At 37.2% G+C, this 22,856-nt stretch overlaps 1 protein-coding gene across 2 annotated transcripts in view; it reads left to right on the plus strand.

Moving 5' to 3' along the window:
- Hpd (4-hydroxyphenylpyruvate dioxygenase) overlaps positions 1 to 18,819 on the plus strand; it is a 25,139-nt gene extending 6,320 nt beyond the window's left edge. For both annotated transcript variants that reach the window (XM_067124306.1, XM_067124305.1), the window contains exons 3-11: positions 805 to 867; positions 10,140 to 10,244; positions 11,282 to 11,407; positions 12,754 to 12,843; positions 13,310 to 13,416; positions 15,072 to 15,264; positions 16,940 to 17,059; positions 17,334 to 17,573; positions 17,909 to 18,819. In XM_067124306.1, the coding sequence (XP_066980407.1) occupies positions 10,164 to 10,244; positions 11,282 to 11,407; positions 12,754 to 12,843; positions 13,310 to 13,416; positions 15,072 to 15,264; positions 16,940 to 17,059; positions 17,334 to 17,573; positions 17,909 to 17,983 (1,032 nt within the window). In that variant the 5' untranslated portion in view covers positions 805 to 867; positions 10,140 to 10,163 and the 3' untranslated portion in view covers positions 17,984 to 18,819. The remainder of the gene's footprint in view (positions 1 to 804; positions 868 to 10,139; positions 10,245 to 11,281; positions 11,408 to 12,753; positions 12,844 to 13,309; positions 13,417 to 15,071; positions 15,265 to 16,939; positions 17,060 to 17,333; positions 17,574 to 17,908) is intronic.
- Positions 18,820 to 22,856: the final 4,037 nt, after the last annotated feature.

Below are 22,856 nucleotides of genomic sequence, written 5' to 3' on the forward strand. Positions count from 1 at the left end.
ATCTTCCACTAGAGATAGTTTGCATGATCGCTCCCACCAGGGACAACCGGAACTCATTTTTTGTCTCAGGTTCATTGTTTCAAGTTATGTTGGACGTCTTATTCATGAATTTCGAAAATACGTATTTTTTTGGGGGGCGGGGCAAATTTTGTGATTTTTAAGGTTCCACGGAACCGTATGTTTTCGGTTTTGATGATGATTATCATTATTCTATTGATCGATTTTGTGGCAGATCTGGTGGAATGAAGAGCTGAACCATATTACTATAATACCTGTTTTCCTTAAATTTCTATATTCAGAAGCGCGACGACGCAGGCTACTAGGCATAACGGCCATACTGGAGTTTGCTGGAATTATGAAATAAAAAAAACCTTTTTACACTAAATTGGCATTAAAAACCGATGATTCTTCCACTGAATTTGAATGTTTTAAGCAAATTTTATTGTAGCACTGATCTTATGTCAAAATTGCACTCCATTTTTTTTATTACATTTTATTAAGCCTTTGAAGAACTGCTCTCTCTAAGATGTTGAGGGAAAAGTTGTTAGCTTTTAGTGACACCCTCACGGGGCACTTTCAAAAGTAGTCATAAACTAGTTCATCCCTTATCATTCTGCTTGTAATGAGCTAAGCTTAAATTTACCTTTATGCCATGCTCTTTATTCTGCTGAAAAAACAATGACGTAATTTTGTTATATATTATTTTGGTAATATTTCATCACGGAAATAAATTAGAATTGGTGTGATTTGCCTTTGTTTTGTCTTAACCCTTTTTTATCACAATTTTTCATTTTTTCTTTTCAGCCTGATGCTGGCCGCTTCCTCTGCTTCGACCATCTTACCTTCTGGGTGGGCAACGCCAAACAGGTGAGACAACTTATTTCAGGTGCTGGTGGATTTGTTTGCGAAATAGGCCAGGTGGGACACTTGTTGAATTTGAAAGTTTCTTCATTGATACTTGTTTCGTATAGTTATTTATTTCAGCCGAATAAGTTGACAGCTATTTGTTCTTGTTCATGCACGCACTCACGCGCGTATGTGGTTGATTTGTTCATAATCTTTCTCTTCTATCTTCCTTTGCACCCTCTCCTAACAACTGATTCATTATGCAACTGCGAGGTTTACCTCCTATTACACCTCTCAAACCTTTCAACTGTCAGTTTCCGTTTCAGCGCTGAGTGACCTCATAGGTCCCAGCGCTAGGCCTTTGGCCTAAAATCTATATTCTCTTCTACTCTCATAGGTATAAATATTTGGTGATGGTAGCATGAATGAAAAGATGAAATGCAGCGCAGATGCAAAGGAAGATAACGGGATTTTTTTTCTATTTTAGCACTAGATGTTGGGTAAGAAGGACTGAGGGGGCGAGGAATGTGAGGTTAAAAAACTGGGTTTTAAAAAATATAGAGATATTTAGGTGGCATGGTCATGGGGAGAGAGTACAGGACGGTAGAGTGGTTTCAAAAGTTTTGGGATGACACCTTGTAAAATACTGGATGGATGAAGTGGAAAGGATTGGAACGCTTTTCCATGGAGCGAGAGGATGCCTGCAAGACACATATATTGGGCTAGGGTTTTTTTTTTTTTTTGACGTTACGAACCGATGAAAAGTTTAAGATATATAAATGTGTCAGCTACATGAGTGACTTGCTTTTTATCTGAAGCCAGTCCCTAAGAGAAAAACGGATTATTGACACACATATATATATATATATATATATATATATATATATATATATATATATATATATATATATATATATATATATATATATATATATATATATATATATATAGTATATATATATACAGTATGTATATGCATATTATACATACATACTCACACACACATATATATATGTGTGTGTGTGTGTGTGTGTATATATATTTATATTTATACACGAGTAAATGTATATATATATATATGGAATATATATATTATATACAATATATGTATATATATACATATATATATATACATATTTATATATATATATATATATATATATATATATATATATATATATATATTTTTATATATATACACACACACACACTTAATATGTAAAGTATGTATGTAATAGAGAGAATGCTTTGAATCGCTTTGATTAGTACAGTATGTCTTCTTAGGGAGCTCAAGCCAAAGCTGTATAACGTGAGGCAAAGAGTGCAAGGTATACAGGAAAATGTAAACTGCAGACTTCTAGTCATATGATTATGCAGCACGAATATAATCATTTGTAAATAATGGGGAATGTGATAAGATAAGTGCAGAAGATAATGTCCGTCGGGGATTAGTGCCATCATCGTACCTCCGTTCATATTATCTTCCCTTTTACTTTCCACCTCTCATTACAACTGTTTATAGTTATAGTGCAGTTACTAGGTCTTCCTCCTCTTATACATTAAAAATGCTTTACTCAGCGCTGAAAGGCTTCATAGCTCCAAGTGCTTGGGCATTGGCCTAAATTCTATATTCCAGTCTCCAGTTCAGGAAGATATATTACTGTTAGGTTTTACTGTGTAAATGGCAAGTGCAAAAAATCTCTTATTTAAGTAATACTTATTTACAAGCATTCGTTAGCGTTATCTTTCTGTTTTATTCCTCTAACTATTTTTGGATCCAGCGACTTGTATGAATCTTAGTTGTGATGAATAGGCAAAATGAGCTTGACACAAGTGATTTGCACTGAAAAAAGAAAATAGCTTTTGTGCTTGAATTTTGACGCCATCACCACCTTTTGCTCGTTGTTGACTTTTGCAAACGAAAAGTTCTTGGGTCAGCGAAGGGTGATTTTGCTGTCACGGACACTGTCTTGGGCCTTGAAGAGGCGACTTGATTAAGCCACTGCTAGCATAAGAATATTTCTCTCTTTCTCTCTCTCTCTCTTATGAATATAAATTCTTCCCGTCCCATTTGCTCTTTTCTCAGTACTCTTTTGTTCATACTATATATTATTCTATTGGTTTTTCCTTGGATCTAATAATTATTAAGAACTTGACTTCCTTGTTCTTTTTATATAGTGAAATACAGTTGTAACGATTTTACTAGTTATCTGTCTTTCGTTTATACATGCATACATACGTCTAAATGAATCAGGAAAATATGGAACGTGATGAATATATAAATAAAGGCAATACCACAAAGGAAAGTGAAACAACGGAGTGGTGCTTAGCCTTTCGACTTACTGTCTGCTAAGTAAAGGACAGCAAGTCGAAAGGCCTAGCACCACTCCGTTGTTGCACTTTCCTTCGTGGTATTGCCTTTATTTATACATACTATATATGTATATGTATATATGCATATACATATATATATATAATATATATATGTGTGTGTGTGTGTGTGTGTGTTGTTAGTGTATGACTGTTTTTCATTGTTTGTGGCAACCTTTTTAATTTTTATTGACAAGTAAAGTCGATGAATGTTATAATTTGCATCAAATTGTTGAATATTATACTCTTTTCTTTTTTTATTCCGTGTCTTTGCAATAATAATAAAAGAAAAAATGTTAAGAATTATAGTTATTTTAGTCTGTTTTCATACATAACTCAGAGTGAGGCGTCATTTAATTTCCTAAATATTTTGTGGAAGACTGCTCATTTGTCATAGTTACCTCCTACCTGGCCAGGCTTTAACAAAAATAAGCTCGAGGGAACAAATAAAACACTACAGCTGAGTCGCTGCGTCATTGCTTTACCGGAATTTTTCTCGCTTGCTTGTAAATTTTCATTGTGTTTACTTTGGTGACTTTGCTGCAAAGCGAATCACATCGTTTCTACGCAGTTGAAGGGTAGCGCTCATCGTAATTCTTCTCATTTTCTTTATTATCACTAAGTGCGCAGATCCCTTTTACGTCTTGTGAGGGATCAGGTGCCATTTACCTGAATGCTGACTCGGTGCTGATCATTAAACCTTTCTTGTTGTTTTTGCCTTTCAATCTTATATTATTCGAAATGCACTTAAGAAATTTTCGAACACTTGAGGATAAGGGTCGAGGGAACTCCATGGCAGAAGTTTAGGTTCTTCAATTTATTTTCTCCTTTCGTCAAGTCATGACCTTATTTTACCAGAAATATTTAATCTCTCTCTTCGTGTCTGTCCAAAATAAAGTTAGCCGAAGCTTTCAGAGAATGTTTTTCCAGAAATTTCCGATGCATGGAAAAGTCCTAAAGAATGTTATTGTCTCGTTGCTGCTTGCAACCTCACATCGCGCATACATGCCGGGTACCTGAGTTTGCAGGACAGGGATAGTGTTGCCAGTTTCTCATTTACTGCATTGTTGAAAGGAACACAAAGTCCAAGCCAGTTATGGTTCATTTGTCTACTATTGTCTGTAATTGGCTATCTACTTACACTTGTTATTATATTGCTTTCATGCTTATATTTGGAGAACTTCTGACTATGTTTTTATGGTAAAATCCCCTCTGCCATCGTGGCGAAAGTTCTGTATAAAAAAAAATTAAAGAGGACTTATTGCAGTAATATTCACACTATCCTTACCTTGACTTTAAAGAAGGTAGGTGATGAAGATTCTCCGGCCTTTAAATTCTTCATATTCAGATTATTATTTGAAGTTCAGCTCATTGCATTCGCAAGCACTTGAATTTCTGACCAACATATCCGGGTAGCCTGTTAAAGGACATCATCCTCTTTTGCCTTTTTTTTTTTTTTTTTGACGAGACCTTGCGTAATGCTTTGCTTACCTAAATTTCTGCTAAAAGCTTCAACAAACCTTTTTACAATAAATTGACGGTTTGGTACCCAACTACTGTTTTTCCGTCCTTGTTGACTGCGAAACAATTGTCTCTTTCCAAGTATCATGTGAAGTTTCACTGGGAATTGTAATCCTACCCATGATTACATATCCCAATGTGCCATCTTATTTTATCCTTTTTTAGTTTTTTGTAAAAGGAAACTATTGAGATGGCTGTTTGTCAGTCCGTCCGCACTTTTTCTGTCCGCCCTCAGATCTTAAAAACCACTGAGGCTAGAAGGCTGTAAATTGGTATGTTGACTATCCACCCTCCAATCATCAAACATACCAAGTTGCATCACTCTATCCTCTGTAGTTTTTATTTGATTTAAGGTTGAAGTTAGCCGTGATCGTGCGTCTGGCACCACTATAGGTGCCAATAACACATGCCACCACCGGACCGTGGCTGAAAATTTCATGGGCCGCGGCTGAAAATTTCTTGGGCCGTTGCTAAGATTTTCATGCAGCATTATACGATGTACAGAAAACTCGATTGCGCCGAAGAAACTTCGGCGTATTTGTTATTTGGTAAGTACTAACTCCCTATTTACCCTACGCTGTCTTCCTTGGTTTCGAAGCACCTCGGAAACTAATTGGTTTCCTACTTTAAATGATGATCATTGTCGAATTGGATTGTACCTGAGATTCTAATAGACAAAACTTAGTTAATATGAGGACTCCAAAGATAAATTTCCTTCCTGTTTCATCGTTTGATATCCTTAACAATTTTCCTGGGACATTAGTGAACCTGGATTCTGTTCTGATACCTTAATATTGTAAAGTGCAAACAATAACGTCGTTCAAAGGCGTATACCTCAAACCTAACTTGGAAACTCACCTTGTTCATAGGGGTGAATTCTTCTCTATCGTACTCCAGATGTACAGTATTTAGGACTTTTGTCATTTTACAGAATAATATTCCATTTTTTTTTATCAAGGTTCTGTCATTTTTAAAGAATAATATTCCAGTTTTTATCAAGATTCTCTATACTAGTTTTGATTGAGGTCAATCAGAAGTTATCTTTTTCAATTGCAAGAAACACTGTTTTCTTTGTAAGTATTACTTGGGTCATTGCCCTCAAGAAATTCTTCACTCTGTACTGCCATCGCCTTCCGCAGACACGTAAGACTGTATTTTAATTTTTCAATAGGATTCCATCCCTTCACCAGCTTGTCAACAGAGAAACAGTATACCGTAGGGAAAAGAACGAAGTCATTAGAATATTCAATAACTCGGTTCGCTGTTCAGGAAGTTCAGCGATGATTATACAGTATTAGTTATTAAGTTTGGAGTGGTTTAGATTTTTAACAACTTTTCGGACGGAGACGTAGGTTAGTTTAAAACGTCGTCTTTGACTGGCTGGTAGGCTAGCTTTCTCTGTCTGTCTGTCTTTGAAAAGGGCATAACCTGAGAAAGCTTTGATTTCTTTGGTAATATTTTACTCTCTTATTTTGACATTTCGTGTTTCAGCTTTTTCCAGGCTGCTTCCTTGGTTGACGTTAATTTATGTATTGCAGTTTAATTTTCTGTGCATTGAAGCAGAAGGCAGCATGGCATGAGAAGCAGTCTATATTATTTACTATCTCTTCAATAAACTTAGACATTCTCAGGATTTTGGCTGGAATTTTGGTACACCGATGGAAAACGACACTGTGTTCTCTGTAGCATTGTAGACCTCTATGAAGATTGGCGGTAGTTTATCCACCATGGCAGGGCTTGAGGGATTCATAGTACCATTATGGACATGCAAATTACATCTCCCATTGTTTAATGTCTGCTTTTTCTGCCTGTTGCGGTGCGGTAATGTACATCATATGCAGGTGTTTTATTAAATTGTTAAAATCAGCCGGCACTTAAAGAGGACAGCAGATTGAGGTTATGAGTCTCCATTCTGTTATTTTTTCTCTAATATGAAAACAGACGGAACTAACTAATGTCGGCAACGGTAGACCTAACCAAGTTAGAGAACTTTTAATAACGTCGGTGCTTTTGTCTCTGAATTGGCTGGATTGCAAGCCCTTTTCCTATCATTTCCTCAGTCATTGTCATTTGAGTAAAGGCGTAATAGGGTAATCATGATTCAGCACCGGATGAGTTTCATTTTCTAAAGTCCTGCTGAATCCTTGAACAGCAAGTCATGGCAGCTCCGTCGGCGTGAGCCCAAAACCTTGTTCGATAATGATGAAGCACCTGAAAGCTTTTGATTATTCAGTTTCATGATAGATTTGGACTTTTGAGTTCTTCTGAAGTACAAGAATTCGCTAAATACTTTGCCCAAGCAGATTATGTTTCATTATGCTGCATACAGTCCATTCAGTGATGATTATTTTTCAATGCCAGCGTTTCTCTCTGCTACAGCCTGTGACGTTGTCTTCAAAATTTAATTCTTGTCATGCCCAGATTTCGGGGTCATTTGCCATTTACATTTCTTACGCCCATTTTCAAAATCTAATGAAAATCTCACATAAAAACTGTAATGGTACTTAGGTTCTCAGTTTGAAGGTGATGCTACTTTTGTTATCAGATCAATTTTGTAAAAAAACAACCTTTTATGCCTAGGGCGAACACTCGATTGTCCCCTTGTTGAATTATGCAAAGGTCATCACTCTCAGTGGATTCTTTATGGCCACAAGAAAAAATGAAATAAAAACTCTTCCCCCTCGAACAATGACCGTCTTACCTTTCTAATGGTAAAGGTATTCCATAGATTTTTATGTGTAAAATTAACGCCTTGCTAATTCTTTTGCTGTCGTGGATCGTATTCCTGAAAATATTGGCGTTCTCACTGAGACCTATAATGCCGGAAAAGAATAAAAACAATGCTTAACTGAAATTCACCGAAATGTGTAAATACCCAACCAGAAGAACACTTGTGCCACATTGTGCCCAAAGCCATATTTTGTATACTCGTATATTACCTTGTTTATACCCAGGTAAATCAAGGCGTGTGAATACAATGAAACTTTAGACTTGATTTTCACGGATGGCTAGAGAGAGCAGGTTTTAGAATATACTGAATTTATATTAAAATACATTTTTTCTTTCGCTACATTCGAGGTCTGAAGTGTGGATTTCTTTGCATAGTTCAGCGTTTCCTAAATACTTTAAACTGCCACTTTGCAAAAGGCTGGGCTCATTTAATTTGGGGGTTGAAATCCGTTATCATTATTATTATTAAAACAGTTTAGCCAGAACACTGAGCTGAGTATCAGCTCTCATAGGGATGACCTGAAGTATTTGGACGTAATATATATATATATATATATATATATATATATATATATATATATATATATATATATATATATATATATATATATCCAGTTCATTATACCACAGGGGAATTCCAATTGCCTCATCGAAGCGCTTACCAGTTATAATTCCCCTTGGGTGTAAGTTATTCCCAAGGTATATGTGAACTGGACATTAATCATTTATGGCGTAATATTTGTGATTATAACAAATGCGAAGATATATGTGATAAAAAGTCATAACTAGCCACGTGTTACCAGTTTACCAATCGTCATTCATGGTGGTGATGAGATGATACTGATTCTAGTAGAAAAACCTGATTTCGACGGACATATGCATAGCCGAGTCAATATACACTTACTATTTTCAGCTCTATTGATGGCCCAGTGGCTAAAGTCACTGTACGTCTTTGTATCACAGCCAGGCGGAATACTAAATTAACTCAGAATAACGTGAAATTCTTTCCAATGCTCAGGAACATTATTTCCCCGCCGAGATCTTTACCTTGCAAGGACTCTGTTCATGATTCATGTCTCATTTGTTGTATAACTGTACAAAGGACGTAAGGGAATCAGAGGAAAACATTATCGATAGATGGAGAAAGGTCTGCCTTACTCCAATTTACTACGTAGAAAACCTCCGGTATTTTCTGGTAGAAGTGGGAAGAAGACGTATGGACAAAAGGATTTGTGGAATTGTTCTACAGTAGCGGTATGCTGCATACTCCTAACTTCTAGCCTTGTGCGCGCCAAAACGCTAGGCCAGAGATGGTTGGTCCTCCTGCCGGCTGGCTACCCGTAGCATATTATAACCCCATCCCAAATGTGGCTTAACCTTAGGCTACCCAGACTTGTTTTACCAACTGGTTTTAACTGACATTCCTGACTAACAAACTTTATTGTGTAACTAAGTGATGGTCGCAGAATGATTTAACTGATCGATGGTGTAAGATGTTTGTTTCCATTGAAGATATTCTGCAGTTGATTTGAGTTTGAAATCATTTTTCTATTCCGTTTTACCAGTGCCGATGGGGTAAAAGGATTAAAAAAAAAATTATACTACACTTTCATTTTTCAGGAATGATAAACATTCATCTCGCGTTTTTAGCGGTGTTGAGATAGCTGTAAAATCAGTGTTGCGTTTGATAGCTCATAAAATTACTGCCTTGGTAAAACTCATGGCCTCGAACAATTTTCACTGTCTTACTGCCTTATAAAGTCGAGATATTTCTGTCAGGACGACGGTGAGATTTCGGAAACCTGTCCACTTCATTTTTTAACATTTCAAGAAGAGCTGCCCATCGAGGAGCAAGAACCCTTGCCGGCATAAAGCCTCATAATATACTACTGCTTCGGGCAGAATGAGGCTTAAAATGGTGTACATTTTCTGTTTAACCCGCTGCAGTCAAGTGGTCTTAAACGTCCAACAAAACTTGATTTCTTTAATGTCATGCCCTTCGTTCAGGCCTTATTTTCTAGTAAATAAAATGAAATTAATTTGAATTTACGCACCGTTTTCTTCTCTTTTTTATGCGTGGTTAAGACCTCATAAGTTTGTTCTTAAGTGCGTTTCGTACCTCTTGCAGTGTTTTTCTTTTCCCTAGTGTCCGAATCGAAGAAAATTACGACTTATGTTTACGAAAGACTTAGTGTATGGCGTCTTATACAAGTGTGGGACAGAGAGGCGCCTTCCGTTGGTCGGGCAACTTTGACATTTGAGTTTTTATTTGTTTTTATCCTCATTTAACAGTCGTACGATCCGTTGTTGGTAACTGAGAGAGAATGGCGGTTAAATATTTGGATACTTCTTATTCATGAAGTTTTCACGTGAATTAGTTAATTGATTCCTATTCTGCATGTCACATTTCTGAAAGTACACTGGTGCAATGCATTATAAATTAGACTAATAACAAAATCACATTCTTCAAGGACATGACAACGAACCGTGAGTCATGAAAATACCTGTGGATATTTATTTTATTATTCTCCACTTTGATGCATATTGGCCAATTGCGTGGTGTCCATTTCATCAAAACTGATAGAGATTTCATATCTTGCAGTAAAGCATGACAAAATTCCATAATTATTATAAATACCATGTATAATAAATCACTGTTTTGTCCCTTCCAGGCTGCCAGTTATTATTCAGCGCGCATGGGCTTTGAGCCTTATGCTTACAAAGGTCTGGAAACGGGATCCCGCGATGTCTGCTACCACGTAGTGAAGCAAAACAAGGTGGGTATTACCGAGTCCATACGACCCTGTCATTATCGGTGGATATCCTCGCTGATGCGCAAAACCCTTACGTCACCTCGAGTCTGTGCAAATAACTGCATAAGGAGCCACTGTTATGGCGCCTTTGTATCTCTAGGTTGGAGTTGCAGTTCACTTTGTGTATAAGTGACTGTATGCTAAATGTCAGCTTTAATCACGAGACAAAATGAGATGAGTTTGAAATTAATTCAGTTTTCATCTGAAAGAAGGAACTAAATGTGTAAAAGAATTTTCAAACATACATAAAGTGTATACTTATATGTACAAATATACATGTATACACAAACACACAAATATATATGCACGAACACATTTTATATATATATATATATATATATATATATATATATATATATATATATATATACATTATATATATAAATATAAATTCATTATATATATATATATATATATATATATATATATATATATATATATATATATATATATATATATATATGATGTCAGTGTGCATAGTTTTCTTTTTCAAATGGTGCCAGCTAAAATTTAGTCATTCAAGATGACTAAATTAAAAGGGCTTTCCTTTCACTGCCATTTAAATCAGAATAAATTTGTTCATTCGGTATAACGTCTTTGTCTTGGTATCAAATTTTCGTCCTTTAGTGAAATGAAATTGTATAAGATAGATTCTGTGCTAATATGTAATTATTTCTTTGGCGAATAATTTTAAAATAAAATGTTTCTCCTTCTCTAATATTCATGCCGCTCAACTGAGTAAAGATAACTTCTTAGTTTTTGGATATAAACAATTCTTTATTATTATTCTCTGAAGAAAGAATAGTGTGCTTTGGTATTTGCTAATTATTTTATTCATAGCAGTCTAAACTCCTTACGTTTAATAAAATTCAAATATTGACGCACATTTTGGCATTTATATATAGCAGGAGTTAATTTAAGCGAGTAAATAGACGTAACAGTAATATTTTTTTTTTAATTTTTGTAATGTTGATGATCTCTAATTGGTACTTCTTGTACAGATCTTCTTTGTGTTCGCCTCCGCCCTTAACCCAGGCAACGCCGAGATGGGGCAGCATCTGGTCACCCACGGTGATGGAGTGAAGGACATTGCCTTCAATGTCGAGGATTTAGATGGCATTATGAAGGTAAGGTATGAGGACATATGAATGAATGTGAAATGTAAGAAGAGTAAGTTCAGGTATCTGGACAGTTAAAGGGAAGTAAATAATAACTAACAGGAACCTGAAAGAAATATGGTATAAAGGTACACCCCGTAGGGGGCTAGCGCCGCCAGTGCACCTCATGCGGTACTCTGTAGGCATTACTTAAGGTTCTTTGCAGCGTCCCTTAGGCCTCTAGCTGCAATCCCTTTCGTTCCTTTTACAGTACTTCCGTTCATATTCTCTTTCTTCCATCTTACTTTCCACCCTCTCCTAACAATTGTTCCTTAATGCAACTGCGAGGGTTTCCTCCTGTTACACCTTTCAAACCTTCTTACTGTCAATTCATAGGTCCCAGTGCTGGGCCGGTGTCTTAATTTCTATATTCATTTAAATTCAACTCAACATTTGGGCCCTGCGAAATCCAATTCAAGGAGAATGGAAATAGGCTTATGCTAATGGGAATAACCTGTGATCAGTCACCCAAATTTATTTTTGAGGGTAGTGTTTTGTCCAGCTGGCGGGCTCCATTTGCTTTCTTGAGTGTCGTAACTGTTTTGAGGTATTAACCCGGTATTTATCGACCTACACGTCACCTCCGAGGTGTTAGTGCTAAACATGGCAGAAGCTCAATGGGACACCATGTTAGTACTAGCCCCTCGGCGATCAAAGATATCGTTTGTTAATAAATAGAAATATACAGAAATTTATTTATATAATACTTTGATCCCCGAGGGGCTAGTACTAAACATGGCGCCCCCTTGAGCTTCCCCCATGTTTAGTACTAGCACCTCGGAGGCAACGCGTAGGTCGATACATACTGGGTTAATACCCTGTTTTGATTGAAATAAAAGTGTACTTACGGCAGACATTAGACATTAGAATGACTAATTAATAAGGTGATGAAGGAGTCTCTTTAGCAGACGTAAACGGTACCTGAAGCTGAACACTTTCACAGAGCTGTTCTTACTCAAGGGTCTTGTTATCGTTGTGGCAGACAGTATAAAGAGCTAAGTAAACAAAATTGTTACCGAGAATAGGCCAAATGAAACTCCGTCGAATGACCGGCAATTCGATATCGCTTTTTATTGTCATCCCCTGGTAATGGTTTTAGGTCTTTGTGCCTAATTCTGTGTTTACTGGTCTCATATGACTTTTCATTGGTGTGAAGCACGCAAACTTTTTTTTTCCTTCTCGTTGACTTTGTTACAGTTACATAGCAAATGGTGTAACGTTAATAGTTATTTGTTGGAATATAAAACCCATGATATATATCCATATAAAAAATGGCATGTTTTTACCTATTTGACTGATTTCTTTGTTTTATGCAGATGGCGAAACAAAGGGGAGCCAAGATTGTTAAAGATATCTGGGAAGAACAGGACGAATTTGGAAAAGTCCGCTTCGCGGTGGTGCAGACGGTAAGAAGGCATTTTTAAACTGCTGTTCTCTAAGTTAATCACAGGGTTAATTCATCATGAAACCTTGATGTGTCCCAGGAGTTAAATAGCTATAAGATGGATAACTTTGTTATTTCAGTTTCAAGTACTTTGGATGCTTCTTATAGTTCTTTCACTAAACAGATCACGGAAAGTCGCAGTATTTTGCCTACTAAAAGTTCCTTAAATATTACAAGTTTACTTACGATTCTGTTGTATTTTTATATTGACATCCTGTTAACAATTACTTCTTTTCGTAGCAGTGCTTCAGATGACAGTTTCATGCCGTAGTTATTGCAAAATACAGTCTCAGAATCATTTCTGAAACCAGAAAACCAAATCATATGTTGGAAATGAGAAGATGATATTCACTTCAAAAAGTATAGACAAATTTTATTCAAGTATGGTAACATAGCGTTCGATGTTGATGAATGTTTGTTCTCCACAGTATGGCGATACAACTCACACTTTCGTAGAGAGAGGGAACTACAAGGGACTTTTCTTACCAGGCTTCAAGAAACCTTTGTTTTCACAGGACAAGTTGTTGGAGAAACTGTAAGTGGTGTCAGTCCTTTCAGAACTTTTTCAGTTCATTGGGACCAGTCTAGCTTATGTTTTCATGATTTTTTATTATTTATGTTCGCGTCATCAAATTATATCCCAAAACTGACCTTGAGCAAAACTGTTCATAAAGATAAACTTTTTCAACGAGACTGTAAAACGTTTTTTCATGTTGCTTGAGACAAAGATTAAGTGCTGTTTGGATTAGTTTGTCATTTATGTATGGCCGAATTAATGTTTCTTTAAGCGAAAGTATGACAGTCTTCTTGGTTTTAGCTTTTGTTTATTTGGTCTTATTACCTTTGATTTGACACCAACGCCACTCCGCAGCCACGTTACCTCCTCCACGGAGGCCCCAGTTGTAACTCCCAATAATGACAAACCTCCACCTTCCGCCCACCAAAGTGGTCCGCAGAAGGGGCGCCACCCAACCTATTTCAGGCCTAGCCCTCTCCAATCGCGAAGGGCTGGCCCACCAAGAGGTCCTCCCCCTCCGCGAAGAGAGATTCAGGAGGAGCAGTACCGCTGCAGGACGTGCAAGCGGGCAGACCACTCCACCAATTGGGAGGGCTGCCCAAACAAGCAACGCCCAGCGGACGCCCCCGAACAAAACTCACCGAGAGGCTACGATCTCCCGCTGGGGCAGGAATCTCTGCCGCAGCCAAACACAAGTCGTCCGCGAGGTATTGCACCTCCGGACCCCTCGTCAGGCATGCCTGACCCTCAACTGCTGCCAGTGCCACTTGCGAGCACTGAGCAGTGCCAGACTCCGTCCGTCCTGGACGTTGAGCTACCAATGGAAAAGGCCCCTATGCCGGGTCTAAATCCTGAGGCGAATCGGGGGTATTTTTTGGATAATGATTTAAACTGTTTGTGCTACAAACAGCTGATTGAAGATAGATACATTCTCCCATGTTCTTCATCGTTGGCCACTCATTCACATTAACTTTCAAACATACCTGTTTGTTCTCATCGCCACTGCTTGTCTTTTAGTTTTATCAGTAACATCCCCTCATTAAGTGGAGATATTATCATGTCTGGGATACTGTTAACTTCCAGATTTCTGAGGCAGTCCAATGAAATGCTTCTGAACTTAGGTTACTGTGACACAGAGCAGATACTATATACTGATGTCTTACCACAACAGTCATATTGCTTGTGGCATCTTGATTCCGGTGACTAGCCATATTTCCCGCAACATCATATTCATATTCTGTGCTTATAATTGGGCATATAACAGTTAGGTTTATTTGGTGACTTTCTTGGAATGTAACTTCTGTGTAGTCTAGTGTTGCTGGGTATTCACTGGCGACGTCTGGATTTGGTCATCTATAATTTGGTTTTTCTCCTTGCACTGATAAGCTCTTGTCTCGTGCTATGCAGCAATTGTCAACGTTCACTTTTCCTTGTTCTTTGAAACCTTCTTGTAGAAAATCATGTACATACTGTTTAGGATAAACAACTAAAAAGTTTCACTTAAAGTATAATATAATGGACTATGAACCAGTGGTTTTTGAGGCAATGAGACATTCTCAGTTCTGTGCAATTTCTGCTTAATAAAATCCAACCTTAGAGTTTCCATTGCTCTTCCAGTTTCATTCGCATTTTCCTTGAACAAACAGTTAGTGGTGGTGTTTTCTCCCCAACAGCCCTAAGCCCAATCTTCAATTCGTCGACCACATTGTTGGAAACCAACCAGACCTTCAGATGGAAAACGCAGCTTCTTGGTACGAGAAACATTTGATGTTCCACAGGTTTTGGTCCGTTGATGATTCTCAGGTCCACACTAAGTACTCTGCTCTGCGCTCCATTGTTATGACCAATTATGAAGAAACAATCAAGGTAAATAAAATGCTCAAACGTATGGGTCTTGTGATTTGAATGGAGGGTTTCTCAAAACCAGTATGTAATACCTCAACTTTACTGACTTCTGTACTTATAATTATTACGATTATTTTGTGCTTGGCTACCATTGTGGATGTCATACATTTTTAAATATATCTATATAGTTGAATGTTAAGTGTAAAGTAGAGGTTAGTTTAGGTCAGGAAGTATGTGGAATTCCTGGTAACACTAAGATTTTTAGAAAATATTCAAGTGCAGGCCATAGTATAAGTTACTTGACAGACTTTTGTTACAGTATTTATTAGAAAGCCTGACCCCAAAGTATCTGTCAAGCTGAGGTGTTATTGTATTTGATTTATTAAATGATATTTAGTGTCACTTATTCAGCAATTCAGTCTGCAACATCAGTATCAAGTGCCTATACCAGTCAAACAGTTGCGCGGTCTGATCACATTACTGTTTGATTAGCTTCTTCTGTCATTCTTGACTCTTAATGGCATTCGCTGTAATCTTGCTTCTTTTACAAAAGTTTCCAAATTGTCGTGGGCTTTTGATTTTTCATCTCATTATCACCAGTCAGGATTATGCTCAAGTGCGTCATTTCACGTGTTCTTGTTTGTTGGCGGGGGGAAACCACGTTTGGAGAGGGCCCCACCCAGAGTAACCTAGCGAGCGTAGCATACTTATACAGGATGCTTAACACTTGAAAGATAAATTTGAGGTTATTTGAATTGGGCATTTGGACATAATATTATACCGTACTAAGGTCAGTGTTAATGGCTATATGGCAGGTAATTTGGCTGTGAGTGCATTGTTCAGATACCCTGATTTTGGTCATGAATTTGATGGGGTACCTACCCTAGATGGCCCTGGTTCTTTGCTCATACTGCACCCCCAGAACTGTAGTGACTTTAGGCTGAAGGGCTTTAAATTTAAGTATGCCTAGTGACCCCTTTCCCGATTTTAAAAGGAACGCTTGTTTTTCCTTCATTCTTTGTTACCCGAGGCATTTTATCCATTATTCATTCATGTTCCTTCAGAGGTCAATTCACTAGGCAGTCTTGAGCCTTCCATTGCATTTTCCTCAAAAATTTTTACTTGCATGAGGAGTTGATTTTTTGTTAACAAAAAGGTTTCCTTCAGTGAAACAATCTTTTTTGTGCCCTATGAAAACAAAAAAAGTTCACTTACGGTACTGTAGAATCTGTGTTTTGATATCATCAGTGATAAGGATCTTGTATCTTGTAAGTTTAGATGTGTTTAACTTCTACCATACCATCAGACCTTACTTTTTCATATTTTGCTCGTCATTCATTATCATCATTCTCTTAAATTACTCTCCTTGGGTTTTTAACGGCATTCATTCATTGGTCTACCTAAAACAAATTTCTAGAATTTCTTGTGTAAGAGTTTCCCCTAGATATTTTATCATTACTATCCTTAGTTCATTTTACGTCCATTTTAACTATACTGCTATACATTTCAAATCCTGTCACTTCTGTCTAAATGCAAGGAAATTTAATTATAATTTATTATTTTCTTACCCTTGCAACTACCTTTTATATAAGCAGACTTAGCCCGCATATTATTGTTGAAGTTAATTCCCTTGAAAAGAAACCTATTCCATCGGAACAGTAGGAGCACATGACCCAGAGTGCACATTCACTTCCAGATGCCCATCAACGAACCTGCCACAGGTTTGAAGAAAAGCCAAATTCAAGAGTATGTCGACTACTATGGCGGAGCTGGCGTTCAACACATTGCTCTCAATACCCCGGACATCATCTCAACTGTGAGTAACGCCTTCAGTAGCAAACTAATTTGGGCATTCGAATGTTTCCATTTTTATATTTGTTACCGTGTTTCATTTCCCATGTTCTGGTTTAAGAAAGGTATTTCAACCGGGGTGTTTTTACAGTCTTTCCACGCATGCTTGCGTACTTGTTGATTTTGCCAAATGGAAATAATAATGTAATATCTACCGTGGAAGGACCTAGGAAACATACTGATGCAGTATTAGACGTTTTATGACTGGTAATGGACAAGTTCTTGCTCTCTCTGACAAGATTCGGATGCTGCGCGAAAGAGGAATGGAGTTTTTGAGGGTCCCCGATTCATACTACACGACATTAAGAGAGAAGTTAAAAACTTCCCCAGTGAAGATCGTGGAGGATATGAACATCCTGCAGCAACTGAGCATTCTCGTGGATTACGATGACAACGGGTACCTCCTCCAGATCTTCACCAAGAACATGCAAGACCGCCCGACGGTCTTCCTGGAAGTTATCCAAAGACACAACCATTCCGTGAGTTGCTTTCCTTAGTTTGACAGGAATTTTGATTTTCATGAGATATTCGGCGTGTAATCAGTTACGTATAGAGCCTTACATTTCAGAACATGTACATTATATTTTTGGGTTACTTATAAGCCAACCATTAAGAGTTTTATTTCATCAGTAGTAAGCTTTCCAAGTGTAAGTTTTCCGTATATAGAATAAAGCAGACCACTTCAGTTTAAGGCATCTGTTAAGAAAGATCACGTGAGCACCACAACGATCTCTCCAAGTTGAGAATTCATGTAACTCACTCTGGGAAGTTCCATGTTCCAACAATAAACATCTTTGTTTCTTTTTTCTTCCAGGGGTTTGGAGCTGGCAACTTCAAAGCCCTGTTTGAGGCTATCGAGCTGGATCAGGCAGAGAGAGGGAATCTGTAAAAGCAACGGACCACAGAAAGCTCTTGAATTCAAATTCGCCTATTTCGTTCCAGTTGTTTTGCAAAAAAAAAAAAGTTTTTCGAACTTACAAAGAAGAGAAATGTGAAATTCCGCAATGTTTTCAACGTTTGCATTTGTATATGCTTTGGATTATCTGCTGGAATGATTTGCACGTGGAATTCGTCAAAGTAATTTTGATCCAGGTGTTCTTGTTGATTATTCTGCAGATATCTCGTAGACAGCACATATTCTGGTGCAACACGAGGGTCCACACCATAATTTTGCAAAAGTTAAAGTTCAGAGTAGTTGGATATTATGAAAAAATGAAGTAACACTTGTCAACGTCAGTCAAGAAGTTATGGAGATTAATGGTGTCAAATTCGTGTAACTTTGAGCGGTATGACGATCCAGGGTTGCAAGGGAAATTTATGGGAAGCTTATTTTATTCGTAATTTCTTGACTTCGTAAAAATGGTTTTTTGTTAGAGATAATGGTAAAAGGATGTCAATGTATTTAGCTTGATTTCCGAAATTTGTTTTTTTTATTTTTCGGCCAATAAATGAAAAATTAACCTTGGGATATAATGTGTGCTTGTCTCACTGGTTAAGGGATGAATAATTCAATCGATACCTTACTATTTTAGAAAAAGTGGATTGTCACAGTTTTTCTTTATCGTGTCTCTTTATAATTTAGATATTAGCTGTTATACTGAGTAAATATTTCAAAGTATTTTTTTTATCCCAGTTCCTTTTGAATTTTTACTGTCAGATGATGAAATGTAAGGGTGCTAAAGATCTGTAGTGAATCTATCTAATATAATAAACAGTAGTATATTTGTGGATAGATTTCTTCTCCCTTGTCACCGGTATGCGAGGATAAAAGTGCGAATGTTTTATATAGTGTTGCTGCACAGGAAAAAAACTATCAAGATAGAGGATATATAAGTGATGTTGTCAAGTAACTAAATGCTCCTGAGTACTCAGAACAGCTTCCAATGTCGATCTCAGAATATGAAAGGAGAGCAAATTTCATTTCGGTATGTATAAGCAATTGTGCACATGATGTTCAAAGATACTATCACTGCTCTTGTAGTTTAAGTTATCTGTAACTTGCACTAATTGTTGTTTAGAATGGTTGAAACATCTGTTCATGGAACAAATTTTATAACGCGAGGAAGGTTTCTTGTAGGACCGTCTACTGGTTTATGGTCAGGATGCAGCTTTAACGGAAAACCAGTAGACTTTGACCTGGTGAACTGTTCATGTTTTATCTATTGACCAAATGCTGCGTGGATGATTTGAAATTTTTTTTGAAACAAAAGTTCAAATAGAACTCTGCCATTACAAGAATAACAAAAATAAAGTTGAAGAGCATCTTTTCAACAGAGTACGTTATTCCATAAGTGACATCAACCTACTCCTTCACGTGGAAGAGACCAAAGCATCCATGTCAGGAATTAGGCGAATCAGTGAACTCTTTGGAGTGCTGTTTAATATGAAAGCAATAATAAAAAAGATCTGTAGATCGAAGATCAGGCAATCTCACGACCAAGATACTGTTGTTGAAGTTGAATGTAAGAACTCCAGTACTGATGAGACAGCATGGTTGAGCAATTTAGAAAAGTCTCTTCAAGTAATAACAACGGTCTGGTTGAGGTTCTTAGAGAAGAATGTTGCCAGTAAGGAGCACATTCGCTTTCTTACCGAGTTCTGCTGTCTAATCCCAATACTGTATGATAAGCCAGTATCTTAGTCGGAAGCTAAAATTATAAAGATAGAATAATTCTTAGTCACACTGTAGGACAGTCAATCAGATCAATAATACGTTTGAAAAGATGAAGCGAAATTTAGGATAATGAAAGTGATGAATAGATCATCTGCTCAAGTATGAATGATACATGATTAGTTTTTGATGAAAAGAACTAAAAGAAGAGAACAGATCGCTGAAATGAAGTTCTAATAGTTGAGTAAGATGCAAGTGTTGAGCTGTCAGCTTAAACAAATGTGCTAGATACTGGGAAGTAACATACAGTTCAAGAGAATATAACAGCCTTGCAAGAACGTTTTTCAAGTTGTTCTCAAGCTGCAGTGCCAAGTTATTCATTCACCCAGACGTCTGAGTATAAATAGGATTTACAGTCAATGAAAATACGAATTCGAAAAGACTTGGAGCGGTACATAATTTCACTCCACTAGATATGACGACTAAATTTTTCAGATTAGAGAGTTTACCCCTTTTCTTTGACAAGAATAATAGACTGAAACAACATAATCTGTTTCGAAAGGTATAGCCATGCATTCCCGACAAGAGAAATGAGTAAATGCAGCGAACATGTCATATTTTAATACAATGCATATCTAGAGAAGGGAAGAGAAGTAGGCCTACCCGAGGATGGAATTTCATGTGCAAAAGTTTCACTTACAAGTGACGAGTTGAAGTTAACCAGAGAAACTTTGGGTGGTATTTCATCCAAATTGCAATGAAGAAGCAGAGAATATAATGCTTAGACATGCTGCGCCCCACAGGGGGGTAGTGCCGCCAGTGCACCTCATGCGGTGTAATATAGGCATTACTTAAGGGTCTTTGCAGCGTCCCTTCGGCCTCTAGCTGCAACTGCTTTCATTCCTTTTACTGTACTTCCGTTCATATTCTCTTTCTTCCATCTTACTGTCCACCCTCTCCTAACAATTGATTCATAGTGCAACTGCTTTGAAGATTTCCTCCTCTTACACCTTTGTAACCTTTTATCGTCAATTTCCGTTTCAGCGCTGAATGGCCTTAGTTGCCCCAGTGTTTGACATGTATGCCTAAAATCTATAAATCACTCAATCAATTAGACAATGATGCAAGCGTGGATGGTAGAGGTTACAACCGGCCAGTTGAGTTCAGGCTATAATTCCAAGCAGCAGTGCAGTGTGTTAAGGAAATCACAGGCAAAAAAAGTGATGAAATCACAAAAGGGGTAGTAAAGCCCAGCCACAAGAGACAGATATGGAGGTCAGGGAATACAAAGGAAGGGGTAGGCTGCACGGCTTCACTCTGCAACCTAATAAATTATGATGAAGCGAAAAGTAGAAGTAGAAGACTTTTCTCAATCAGCATAGAAAGCGAGTGCCATTATAATACGCACAACGCTAACCATACCTGAAGAGATAGACACTGGCACTTCTTCAGGCATGATAATTTGAAGACATATAGCAAATGTATCCACTCAGAAGCGCACGATCATATAAACGCAACGCTTCTTTGTGGGTAACATTTTTCATTTTTGCTTTTTCTTCTTTTCCCATCTTCGTCGTCGAAAATAATACGGGCGAATTCATTCCGATTGTTGCTGTTGTTGTTGCGGAGACTAGAGTAACGTTCAAGAACAACCTGGGTCGGGTCAGCGTTGAGTGGTACTGGAATCAGGCGCTCTTGCACAATTTTCACATCATCAGCGGTGGTTCGTCCAAACCGAAGCCTATTCAATATGCATATTATAATGGCACTCGCTTTGTATACTGATTGAGAAAAGACTCCTACTTCTACTTTTCGCTTTCATCATAATTTATCAGGTTGCGGAGTGAAGCCCTACGCTCTTCCCCTTCCTTTGTATTCCCTGACCTCCATATCTGTCTCTTGTGACTGGGCTTTACTACCCTTTTTGTGTTTTCATTTTTTTGCTCGTGATTTCAGTCTCTTTTTTTGCAATGGCAACGCCCTAGATCGAGAAAAATGTGGTAACAAAGGAATGGGGGTTATAATTCGCCAAACATAGTTCTCTTAGACCTACGTGGCTTCTCTGTGATAATGGTCAGGTCAGCTCGTTTGCTGCATAATTATACAATATATATATACAATATATATATATATATATATATATATATATATATATATATATATATATTATATATATATATAAAACCTGTACAGTCACTCAAAATGTTTTGCAACATGTTCCAGAAGTTTTCGTTCACCTAACAGTAATTTGTTCTTTTGATATTTACAAGGAAATGTAATTTTCTTATACGACTTTGGTTACTAATCATACGGTTAACAATATAAAAAAGAATGGTGAGTGAAAAATTCATAATACGAAAAATGACAAAATATTTTGAAAAATTTCACTTCAGATGATTGGGCAAAAGAGTCAAAGAAGAAACTATATTTCGAATCCAGATAAAAGCTTATTGACTAATAAAATAATATTGAATAATCATCAATGAAATTATATATAAATAAAGAAAGAAAGAATACAACCATTATCCTTGTCAAAAACAAAAAAAAAAAATCTCATAACGTCGTATGTTATCGTGTGACTCCACATTCGGGCAGGAAAGTTAAACTAAACTGTCTTGTCACTTGCACCGATAAGATCATGGGCAACAGACTCAGCCGCACCACAATCATTAGCTTGCATAAGGCTAATGTCTCTATCGTAGATATTGCTCGGCAGCTTAGCGTAAATAAAACAATCATGTATACAAAAACAGAGAGAACGAGGAAATATGATAAATTCATTGTAAAAAGTGGAGGACGACCCCATTGTTGCACTACTGTTAAGGATCATCATCAGATGATCACTGAATGAGCTCCGCCTAACTTCCCTGACAACCAGTGTTGCTATCAGAGAGAACCATAGAGAGGGCCGACTTCCTATGTGCTGCATTGTAATTGGCTGAGCGCCGGCGGCCATTTTGATTGTGTGTAACTGGAGGTTGCTAGAGGCGCAATGTCAACTGAGATCTTTTGTGTACACCTTCATGTTCTCAAAGTGTACAGTTTTTGAAGCAATTGTATGTTAAATGAGACTAAAATATCAATTGAAAATCAAGAATAAAGCATCCAAAGAAAAGAAATTACGTAAAAACAGAAAACTGTTGAAAATTTC

This window comes from Macrobrachium rosenbergii, chromosome 22 (assembly GCF_040412425.1).
Source record: "Macrobrachium rosenbergii isolate ZJJX-2024 chromosome 22, ASM4041242v1, whole genome shotgun sequence".
NCBI classification, from domain to species: Eukaryota; Metazoa; Arthropoda; class Malacostraca; order Decapoda; family Palaemonidae; genus Macrobrachium; species Macrobrachium rosenbergii.